The sequence below is a fragment of the Ambystoma mexicanum genome, chromosome 1q, assembly GCF_040938575.1.
Source record: "Ambystoma mexicanum isolate Mex_15411 chromosome 1q, UKY_AmexF1_1, whole genome shotgun sequence".
Lineage (NCBI taxonomy): Eukaryota > Metazoa > Chordata > Amphibia > Caudata > Ambystomatidae > Ambystoma > Ambystoma mexicanum.
Genome location: NC_090922.1, coordinates 788,614,467 through 788,627,126, shown reverse-complemented (window position 1 = coordinate 788,627,126; position 12,660 = coordinate 788,614,467). Strand labels below are relative to the sequence as shown.

The window sequence follows — 12,660 nt, the reverse complement described above, 5'->3', positions numbered from 1 at the left end:
GGGCGGGAAACTCCCAGCCCACTGCTTCCAAAACCCATGATTGTTCCCCCCACAGTGCCTGAATATTAAGGGTTAACACTGCAAATCCCACTGGCTATTTTAGATGCACCAGCCATGGCAGATGTGCAATTTACAGATGCCAAACAACATCAAAAAACATACTCATTTACAATAAATGTTTAAGTGCTTCTTTAAAAACATCATTATAGTTAACAATTTGCTCGGATTGTATAGGTGTCATTTGGAACATGTTTACCATCTATCCACAGAAAAACGAGCAAACCTGCTTTCCTACTAAGTATAATTGATTGACAAATGCAGGACATTTTTTTACTGGACTGTTAAACTTGTCTTTCAAACATTGCAGTAAAACCTTTGTGTATAGGTTGACATTTATGGAAGGCACTCCTCTTAGACAATGGCCTTTCCCCTGGCCTTTGCTCTCTGCTGTGCTGCTGGCTGGTGACTGTCCTTTTGTTGCCAACCCACACTAATGTTGTAGTGTTGCTGCGTGTTGCAGTAGTGGAGAAGCTCCCATGTTATTCAGGAGGACTGGAGATGTGTGTGGGCGTGGCCAGCACAATCACGCAGCAATGTTGGATCTGCGTGATCTGTCCGCAAAGGATTTGTTCACGGGCAGACTGCCCGAAGTAAAACTGCTCGGGCCCCTGTTTTGACCGTTCATTGAAAACAGGGACCCAAGCAATTTTTGTCCCGAGTCTCCATTGTTAAGGATGCGGGCGACAACCCCGCAAACTCCTGTGGCCGCAGATACCGAACTTGGGGAGCAGGGGACACCCCCGCAACTTCGCTCCTCATGTTCGGTATTTTCCAACCCAAATTGTTCCAAAAAAATCAAACTAATGGTAGTGACCGAATTCAGTCAAATCTACCATGCGTTCACATTTTTTCAAACAATTTGGGTAATACGGCAATGACACCTTCCAACTCATTGTTATCAATGAAAATGAATAACTACCACTATGTGTGTCTCTGCGGAAAAGGCCAGAGGGAAAAGGCCCTGTTCTACCCTGTGAGCCCAAACAAGCAACCAGCAGAAGGGTGAGAGGGCTGGAGCCCTCCCCTGCCCTCTGCGAGCACGCCCGACGCGGATCCACAACTTCAGGCCAGATTGTGTTGTTTGACTTCAACATAGACATCATCCTGCTTTTTGCACATGTCTGGTGAGGCTTTATTACCAGTATCATGCCTACCTGATGCCTGCAGCACTCTTACTGCCATTTTCGTTGCCCCCCACGAGTGCCTGTAGCATAGCTGCATACCGTGCCAACTGATCAGCAACATCTTGTACTGCACCTCAGCCTGATGCCAAAATGGCGGGCGTATCGCGGTGCGAGAACGAGGCTGTTACTAGTTGGTAAGCAACTAGATTCCTCATCAACCAATCAACACCGCCGGCAGGCGGAAGCCTGCTCTGCGGAAAAGGCCTGAGGAAAAAGGCCGTGTTCGCCCCGGGTCGCTGTGGCATTGCGGCCACCCACACACTCCGTTCGACCCATTTCCTACGATTACTTGGCCCCATATTGACAGCTCTTCCCATATGCCGGACTCCTACACCTCACTGATCAACGATCCCGAAACACTGGTAAGTTGCACACATTATTTTACAGTCTAAGGTCCAGCCCCAGCACACCCTAGGGCACATCTGACATCCACGCTGAGCGCAAGAGATACCATCTGCCAGGCCATGCGTACGAACTCCATAAGACTGTCAGTGTGGATATACGCTCCCAAGAGCCCCGCATTTGCCACTATACGACTAGGCACACTCTGTTAGTTAATAATAACAGGTCAGATATTCAGTGGCTACTACTGTTGACAAAAATGCACTGTATTATTTAAATGTACTGATTATACTTGTATGCCATAGCATTGTTCATGTACGCAATTGCAAAGATTCACTTCTGCTACTACTGTCTACTAGCCTATACCTGAAATTGCCTCTGAAATGCAAATACCCACATTACTGGGACTAGCCAACAGTGTTGTATAGCATACTAGCCCCTAGATACTTTATCCCTAGCACAACGACACAGCCTTTTCGATGTGCATGTGAATGCCTATTCTAATCCACACTAACTAGACCCTATATCTAGATCAATAGCGAAGGCCACCGCTCACCCATAGTACCCAACCGTACTCTACGCAAAGACATCTCTGCTATTCTCAAGCAACCATACCTTAAAGAGCACGCCTTTATTAAGACATTATGCACCTACAATCCAACCTAGCCTACTTAGGTACCACTCTCATGCTAATGGCACTATACACAATGTCAACACCAACCAGGATAGCAGCTATGTTGGACAACCATACTCTGCCCCCTAAACTACCTATTCACAAGTCCAATACACCCCTCCTCACGACCCCTTGTAACACAATGCTCAGAAACTCTAGACTCTGAACACGGTTACCCAGAATATCTGACCCACTCATTAAATATGAGGTCACCTGTAACCTACAGAACAACGCACCCTACAAACACCTATCTAAGCCTAGCCACATTACTAAGCTCTACTCTCAAAACACTAGGTCCCATGCTAGACTAGCCACCCCAGACAGCACTATCCACATAACACCAGAAAAAACTACCCCTAACCTTAAAGGAGCTTTGATAAACGCTAGATCGTTAGTCGCTCATGCCTTAGACATAGCTGAAGTCATCCTCACAGAAGACTACGACTTCATCGCAGTCACAGAAACTTGGCTGCACGAGGCAGCAGGCCCCGCTTTATCCCTAGCTGTACCAAAGAACTACACCATCCTCAGAGCGGACAGAGGGGAAGCCCAAGGCGGTGGTCTAGCTATTATCGCCAAAGATAATCTCTCCATGAGAACCTCACCCTCGCCCAACATCAACTCTTGTGAACTTATGTCAATCAAAATACCCAGTGCTAACTCGCAAACGCTAGACATCCACCTTATATATAGACTCTCTGGCCCATGAATACTTTCATGGAAGACCTCTCCACGATTCTATCAGAAAATCTAAAGGATACATCCCAAACGCTTCTGCTAGGAGACCTGAATATAGGCTTTAATGAGGCTAATGACCAATATGCCGCTGCAGCGGCCAACACCCTGAATGAGCTCGGATTCACCCAGAGAGCGAATGAACCTACTCACGACAAAGGGAGAAGCCTCGACTGGGTTGCCGATCACAACTGCAATGTCTCCATCACCTCTATCACATCCCAAATTTGGACTGACCACCACCTTATATCGTTTAGAATAGAAACTAAAAGACCTACTTTACAGGCACCACCTGCCCCTCCCACATTCACAAGAAACAAGAAAAATATTACTACAGAAAAAATACTCCCTCATATCCTGCCAACCCTCAACTCCTTTCCGGACAATACAGATCCTAGATGAAGAATTCAACAAAATTATGAACATCACTCTTGACAATATCGCCCCTCTAAAACTTAGAATTAGTAAGCCTAAAAGCCATCTCAATAATTGGTTTACTCCCCATCAAAAAAACTTAAGACTAGACAAAAGAAAATGCGAAACAGCATGGAAACTTCACCCCACTCTAGAAAACAAACTAAAGTTAACTAAAATTTCATCCCAATACAAGAAGGATATGCTGCAGGCCAAACAAGAAACCTACAACTCTAGAATCAAGCAAGCAAACTCTAGCACGAAGGAACTTTTCACAATTAATTAAAAGAATTAGAAAATCCCGTCATAGCCCAAGACAATTGTGTGAAAGATAAAACATGGTGCACTGAAATTCAGCATGCGTTAGCTAACAAAGTGGCTAACTTGCAAAACAAAATTGCACTAAAAAAAGATACACTAACTGTAACGGTACCACCATCTATCAAAACAACTCCTCCTAACATTAATCATGTCACCCAATTTCACTTCTCCAAAGTCTCTATTACAGAGGTTGAGAAAGTTATTTTGGGTCTTAAACCATCTAACTGCAAATGTGAACAATGCCCAGCACAATTTATCAAGGACGCTGCAAGGGATCTGGCACCTTTCATTACCAAACTTATTAATGCCTCCTTCACATCCGGCACAATACCCAGTGATCTTAAACAATCCTGGGTACTCCCACTTCTTAAAAAAACATACACTAGACCCCGCCATACCGACCAACTACAGGGCCATTACCACAGTACCTTTCCTACTCAAGATCTTAGACAAGGTAGCATACATCCAAATCCAGAACTTCCTAGAACTTAACCAACTATTAGGCTACCGCCAATCTGGTTTCCGGCCATTACACGGCACAGAAACTGCTCTTATTGATCTTAAAGCCCAAATAGACAATCTAAGAGACACTGGAAAGCTTGCAGTACTCCTCCTGGACCTGTCAGCGGCTTTCGACTTGGTGGACCATAACGTCCTATGTAGCCACCTGGACTCAGCCGCCCACTTTTCCAGTGAGGCCATAACGTGGATACGATACTTCCTTAGTGACAGAACCATGAGGGTCTTCTCACTCTCTGCAGCCGCGGACCCCATCCCCATCACTTGTGCCCCAGGGCTCTTGTGTCTCCCCAACCCTGTATAATATATTCACAAAGCCACTGTTTGATGAGTTGGACCGTCTGGGTATCACCTACACTAATTATGCAGATGATACCCAGATCCTCCTACCACTCGCCGGTGACTACTGCAAGGATTCAGCACTGGTGAATAGAGTTTACAGCATCGTTCAGACATGGATGGCCACTCACGGCCTCTGTCTGAACGATGACAAACCAGAGCTTCTCATCCTGGGATCCACATCTCTCCTTACTAGACTTGGCACAAACTACTCATCATTCACCATTGATGGAAACCTTATCAAGGTTGCCAAAGAAGTAAAAACATTAGGTTTTTACTTAAACTCCACCCTAACATTCACAAACAGGTAAATGTCCTAGCCTCCTCGACAGCATATACATGCAAATTAATTAGAGCTGGCAAACACTTCCTCTCATCCAACAGCTGCTTACCCCTAGCTAGAGCCCTCATCTTATCTTGACTAGACTATTGTAATGCACTATACATCGGAGCAAATAAATACATTACCAACAAGATTCAGATCCTCCAAAATAACGCCCTTAGAGCTGCACTTAATATCTCTAGGAAAGAACATATTTCTGAAACTAGAAGAAAATGTAAGTGGCTCTCCACTCTGGAGAAAATCAAACTGAAAACTGCCTCCCTCATCCATAAAAGCCTAAACAACAAGGCACCACACTATCTAACAGAACGATTCTCCAGAAAAACCTCTACTAGACCCACAAGACTAGTTAACTCCAACTGCCTTCAAGTGCCTCGCTTTAAGCTATCTACGATTGGGGGTACCAGTTTCCCAGTTAAAGCGGCCCAACTCTGGAACTCACTACCTACCACACTCAGAATGGAGCAAACCTTTGCCAAATTTAGACAAAATATGATCACTTGGCTCCTAGAGAATACTAACGAATGAACCTCTAGATCTCAGACACACGTGTAAATAATTGTATATTTCTTTTGTACATTGCTTTGCTTATTTTCTCCCTACCACTGCCTATGTATCATACACCAATAATTACTAGAATAGATGTTTTGCCATTACCTGTAACTATTGTATCCTGTCTACTAAGCTGTATGACTTCTTACTGCTCGCGCCCTGATACCCTCGGATCTGGCGCGCATAATAAATATCAAACAAACAAACAAGTTCATGGATAACGATGGGCCGGCAGAGGGTGAAGAGAATGTGGCTACTGCACACTGTTGTTGATTGTTGTGCGACAACTGCTGAATGAGATTTAATAATAAAGTTGACAAAACACAGCATCATAATTAGACAGAGTCTTAGAAAATAAGTGCCGGGGCTGAGCCCTAGCAAGCACCCGCACAAATAGACACTGCATGTGTGGCTTGTTCACTCAAATTACCTCTTTTACTGTTTTAGCATTACATTGTGTGCAATTGAAAACCAAGACTACAAATTGGGGCTGCTGCCACTCACCAGGGATGATGTTGTTGTTGAACGTCCATGCAATTTGGGGTAATGGGACACCGCTGGCCTTGCAGGAGAGTCGGAGCTGATCACCCTTGTTTAAAGATACATCTCCTGGCAATTCAGTGAAAACTGGGGGCACATGCACCACCAAGCTGGCTGTGTGCGCTGCTTCTCCTGCCACGTTGCTGGCAACACAAGTGTAACTCCCAGCATCTTCAGGCTACAGCAGAATGTAAAAAAAGCAAAATGTTTTCTCTCAATCGTTCTGCATACAATTAGATTGTTGATGAAGTTGGACCTCAAACTACACATATACACGGCACCATCTTTATATACATGTCGCTGTAACATGATTTTAAGCTGTTAAAGAGCAGGCAGTTCTCATTTTACAAATGTTTGTTGGATTTAAAGGTATTTCAATATGAAGCTGAAAATTAGAACTGGGAAGAACAAAGGTATTAACGGGGTGCCTCTTTTGGGGTCTGACCTCTTCTATGGGCTCTGCCAGGTTTATATTGTCAATCTGATTTTGTGCACACTGTTTCCATTCAAAGTGATTGTCCTGGCAGTGTATGTACTATGTGATATGTTTGTGTATGAAAAGTATGCCTATTATACATGAATCCCCTCTGTTGGCAAGGTTTGCCTGTGATCTGTCTGAGTGACTTCATTGTTTCATGTTCCTTTTTTGAATTCCTCTAAAGCTTCATCTACTGCTTTCCCGGTATTCTGCACGGATAGGCGGAACGTCAGTGTCGAAAGAAGTCATGGAAAGAACTCCTTTCAGAGCGGAGAACAATGTAACAGAAGTATATTTTTTAACAAACCCTGCTTGTAGAGACCATCCTGATGGTAAGAAAAACAATTTGAGGGCGTTGACGCTTGAAGGAGCATGGGTACTATACACATAGGGTAGGGATAGTGTGACAGGAAAAACCCTGTTGATGCCCTTTTTGATCAGCGAAAACAAAACACCCTGTAATACTCTGCACTAACGACTAGATGTTGGCCTATTGAAAGTGTGTGAATCTAAGCAGATGTGTATTTCTTTAGTAGTAATGGTACATTGGCCCACTTCTAAGTGTCGATAACTGTACTCAAACACAAACCATTGACCTCTGGAATTCTACATTGCTGCTTGGCCCACGCTACTTTGAGAAAGTTTGGCTAGACAAAGTGTCAATAACCATGTCCACTGGTTAGGATGGCATCTCAAAACCCTTCCCCGTGGCTAGTCCCAAAAATTCATCTTAATATCCACCTGTTGCTATTTTTTTCCACCTGTATAAAGTCTGCTGATTATGGCTTTCATTCCCCGGCGGGAGGGGCGGGCATGGTGGTAACGGCCCGCCAGCCTGAGCCATGGTGAGAGCTGTGGGCCCTTACCAGCCATGTCCGCCCCTCTGCCGGGGCATGAAAGCCATTCGCACTCCAGGGCTCATCTGGGGTGCAAATGGCTTTCTTATTTTTCCTCCTGAGATTGGCTGCCGTAAGCGACGCCAATCTCCGGAGGAGAAATAAAAATAAATTAATCAATGATGGTCACCGCCATAGGGAAAAGGTACTAAGTCTCTTTTCCATTTCTATGGCGGCTGCCGGAGAGGGAGGTAAGTGGGGAGGGAGGAACGGGGTAGGGCAGAGGTTTGGGTTTTGTTTGGGGTATGTGAGATTACACTAAAATAATGTTACAGGTTGGCACAAGGTCATCACATTAATTTCAGCAATGCTATGAAAACTTGACAAAAATATGCCTCCAGTGATCTACACCTTAATAATTGTGCATGCGCACCTGTGTGTTTGTGTGAATATGAATGCATGCTAGAGAATTGGAAAATACGTGTGTAAAGTTACAAAAAAAGATAAATCTCTGAAGCGACGAAGGGCAGCCTCTATCTTTTGCAGCTGGTAACACATCTATGCCAAACCTTCCAAAACATATTTAACCAGCTCTAAATAACTTGGCTATATTTGGACTATGTCTATAAATATGAAAAAAGGTGCAATCATTTGGTGACTCAAGCATTATGCAAAAATTGCAGAATGCAACTAAACCAAATTTAGCAGGAAGTTAGCGACTATAAGCTTATTTCAATCACATACTTTCTAATATTCTTAAACAAAGCTGACTCTTTTTAGTTGAAACCATGAGCACATGATTCTCAGATTATGTAATTCTAGTGGGCCAAAGACGATAAAGGAACAGCATTACTACAGCTCAATGCTTCACTTAGTGTTTTGAATGCGTAAAATTGAATAACATGATGTTTTAAAAAATGTTTACAAAAAATGGTTGAGATGAAGTCAAAGAGGCACAATTAAAACTGTACAAACGGAGAGCAAGATGTACGGCAAGTAATTGTTTTACAAACTTTTCGTAACTTTTTTTAAAAAGTCGACTTGGTTAGAACAGTATGTGATTTAAATAAGCTTATGAATTAATGCAATTTAACTAGAAGAGAACCATTTCTCAAATAAAAAATCATGTATTTTCAGGGGGCTCTGTTGAGCAACCAACGAGATGGCTGCTTGAGCTGGGAGCTCCGGTAGATAAAATCCTTTTTTCTTCATAAATCCTGTTTTTTACTATCGGTTTAATACGAACAAGTATTCCACACATAGCGGATGTCACCTTGAACCTGCGGCTCCATCCTCAAACAAATCCGCTCACTGATGTTGGAGTTACGCGTCGCAGAGGGCTGCACCGGTGGCGAGGGCAGCGGTGCCCACCTAAAGAATCCGGATGAACTGGTCAGCTCGAGGCGTCTGAATTGGAGGTGGGAACCTTTCATATTACACAGCACGGGAAGCGATACGCTAGCTGTGCGACTGGAACGCTACCCTTCCCGCTGCCTGCATCGCCCCGCTGTCGGATCACAGCGGTACGCCCCAGTGAGTAACAAGTAACAAGTGTTAAAGCCATTCGTGTGTTTTGTACTGTGTTTTATTATTGTATGTGGTTATATGTATGTGAAATTAGTGATTTGTACTGTTTTTATATCTACCATGTTTTGTTATGTTGGGTCCTATTCATGCAAAACATTTTTTATGAGTTTTTAATCTTTTTGTGTAAAACTTTATTAAAATAATATCTTTTTGATACTGTGGACAAGCATCACGTACTCGGTCTATTTTTTCAAGACTAGAGGTACAGGGAGGGTTTGTTGCTTCAGACATCCATATAGATCAGTAATTTTGAAAACATTGAATCCAACTTTGAACATCCATTTGCACAAAAGTCTCGGAATCCAAAGTCCTTGTCACGTACCACCTGCGCATTGATTCGCGCCGGGCCCCACGTTGGTTGTGACCTGCATCAGGGGCCATTAAGACCATTGGCATACTTCTCATCCCTAGATTTGGCCCGGCCCTGCGATCATTTATGGCTGTGTCCTTGGATTACCCCTTCACTGTGCACCAGCATCCGAGTAGACGCCTCGGTGCACCATTAAACACCTTTACCCCTTGGCCTCAACAACTGCTGGGGCTGGTCCACCACTGGTGCCCAACCACACTCTGCAGCTACCTTTCTGACTGGGAATCATTAAAGCGCGCCCTCGGATGGCCTTCCTACCAGTTGTGCTCCATGAGTCGGGATCCGGTGGGGTCGGGGGGGGCAGACCTGCAGCTGCTGGCCCTCTCCAACGACATCCCTTATTGCGCACCATATGCAGTCACCGTCACCGGAGTGGGCACACCGAAAGCTCACTGTTCCCCTACAGCTTGCAGGCGCACAGCTTGTATAATCACTGAGCCCGAGGCAACAACCTGTGCCGATTCTTACCCTACATCTAACTCTTCCTTATTCGGAGTGAATACAGCACAGTCTCAGCCCTGCCACCTCCCAGTGACGCTCCGGGGGCCAGCATCCTGAGGGGACACAGTTTGCAAGCCTTTGACCACAGTCCCTCCGCAACTTCACCCTTCCTGGCCCGTCTCTCCTTATCCACCCATTGATCCTCCCAAAAGGGCATACCTACAAAGTATCACACAACCCAGTGCCATCAGAAGATATCATGACGAAGGGGTCAGCGGGAAGAAAAAAAGGCCAATGGAACTTATTCACTAACACCCCCGCCAAGGTCATGGGTGCTACGGATCCAGTAACTGTCAACAAACCTACTTCAAATTTCAGGAATGCCCGCGAGGACCATTTATTGGTGGCAGTGGCATCGCTAGTGAGGGAACTGGGGGGGCCGGGGCCCCCTGTGAAACCCTGTGCTCCCCCTTGTGCCCCCTACTTAAGATGAGCAGTGACCATGTTCTCCCCCTACTTTTGTCTGTGCCCCCCTACTTTTGTCTTTGCCCCCCTCTGTGCGCCTCCTAAATTTGATTCCTGGCGACGCCACTGATTGGCGGCAATGCAAAGTGGCTTCCTGGCTGCCAACATGAAGCTCGACGATATTGTGTCTACCATCGGCTCTCTTAAATCTAGGCTGGAGAAGGAAAGCACTCATATAAATAAGGCTGAGACAAGGATTGGCGACATGAGGACAGGGTCGACAGGCATGACCACGACATTTCGCAATTGAAACTAGAGGTGAGCAAAATCCACAACAAATGTGAAGTCCTGGAGTTGCGCTCATGACGTAACAACATTCACATAATTGGGATACCCGAGTCGGCTTGCAAGGGCCCCATGGAAACATTTGTTGAAAATTTGTTAAAAACCCTGTTCCACCACACTAAAATTTCCCCGCAATTCTTGGTCGAGTGCCTGTACCATGCACTGGCTCCTTTTCCTAAGGCAGGGGTCCCTCCACGCACCACGCTGGCAAGATTGCTCAATTACCGTGACAGAGACCTAATTCTGCGGATGCCTAGGGAGAAAGGCGCTCTTCGGTATAAAGCTTCAGAAATCCATATTTACCTGGACTTCTCTGCTAATGTGCAAGCCCTACGGAAATCATATGATCCTGTGAAGAAACTGTTGCGAATTAGACAGGTACCGTATGATTTGATTTTTCCAGCTAATCTACGGATCCAACATGGGGGCCACGCACATTTCTTCGAGACTCTGACTGAGGCTACGGCATATATAGAAGCGTCAATCTCTATACCCCTCCCACGACGCGACCCCGACCGCAGCCCACACCCATGCAACAACGAATTGGATAATATTGACAATAACGAATTGAGGCCGAAATTGACCTTTACTCTCCTTATTCAAAATGTGCATAGATGTACAATGTTGAGGCATTTGGGCCCGGCTGCAGTAGCTGCAACCAGCTGCACATTAAGCAGCCCCTGTTCACAGTGCACCACAAGATAATGCCACAGTTTGTGTTTGGGCTACATCGTCAAGTTGGGGGTCATGATGAGGGTGGAGGGGTGGATGTCCGTTGTGTTGGGGTTAATGATGTACATTTGAACCAATGGCTATTGGGGTTGGAAATGTTAGTAGTTGTGTTCATATGTTCTTTAGGAAAAAGTGCAGACTGTTCCCCCAGTACACACCGATACAAAATCCCTGTTATTCATGTGAGCGAGATATGTTTATATAGAACAGCGAACGGGACACTATGGGTGAAAAGATCTCCTTCCTGACATGGAATGTCTGGCGTCTGAACAACCCTATTAATGATAGGAAAATATTAGCATATATTAATCGCCACAGTTCAAAGGTGGTAATGCTGCAGGAAACTCCTTCCCAGGGGCCACTTAACGAGAGATTTGCACACAATCGGGGAAACCAGCGGGGATACACTGATTACTCATCCCAGTCCAGGGGAGTGATGACTCTCATTCACCGCTCACTTCCATTCCAGGAAAACAAACGTTGCATAGATTCCCAGGGAAGGTACGTAATTCTATGGGATAAGCTATCCGGTACAAATATAGCATTAGTCAATACATATGGCCCTAATGTGTACGATCACAAATGTTATGGTCAAATAATGGAAATCCTTATTGCGGGCACTCACGCCCTGATTTTATGGGGAGGCGACTTTAACACAATCCTGGACTGTGCAGTGGACCGTTCGAGAGATACTCAACGGGACCTGACCAATGCCAGCCATATGATAAAGCAAATTATGCAGCAAACAAAATTGGCTGATGCATGGAGGGTACGCCACCCTGGTATGCGCAAATACATCATCTACTCATCGGTGCATGACACGCAGTCCAGGAGTGATTACTGGTTGGTCCCGTCGGTGATGATGGCACAAGTGCAGGAATGTGAGATACACCCCAGAACCATTTCTGATCATTCACCGGTTTCTTTGGTAATAGTATGGGACGGCCCTGCTACACCCCCCACCATCCCCCCCGTCCACCTTGGAGAATGCCTCCTTCATGTTTACTTGATTGAATGTTTCTGGCAACATTACGGGATGGAGTCGTCAACTTCTTCCAGAGAAACAAGGAATCTGTTCCCCATTATTCTACGGTCTGGGAAACATTTAAGGTGTGGCTGAGGGGCAAGGTGATTTCAGTTTCCACTGGCAGTCTAAGGGAGACGAGAAGGGATCTGTGTGGGACAGAGTCAGACCTGAGACAGCTTGAAAATGAATACGGTACCACCCACAACAGAGCGCTGCTGGGCCTCATTAAGGGTAACCTGCTAAAATGTTCAGAGTTTGCTGATAGAGATGTCTGACTGATGAACCAGCCCACCCAGGCAAGACGAGATGGCGAGGCCGATAGACATGGCTGCTTCCTTTCAAACGCGATCCGATCAG

The 12,660-nt window shown here is 45.3% G+C and overlaps 1 protein-coding gene across 2 annotated transcripts in view; it reads right to left on the bottom strand.

The window, feature by feature from the left end:
- Nucleotides 1-12,660, bottom strand: part of HMCN1 (hemicentin 1) — a 1,785,366-nt gene that overhangs the window by 307,186 nt on the left and 1,465,520 nt on the right. For both annotated transcript variants that reach the window (XM_069641364.1, XM_069641365.1), the window contains exon 83: nucleotides 5,987-6,200. In XM_069641364.1, coding sequence (XP_069497465.1) covers nucleotides 5,987-6,200 — 214 coding nt within the window. The remainder of the gene's footprint in view (nucleotides 1-5,986; nucleotides 6,201-12,660) is intronic.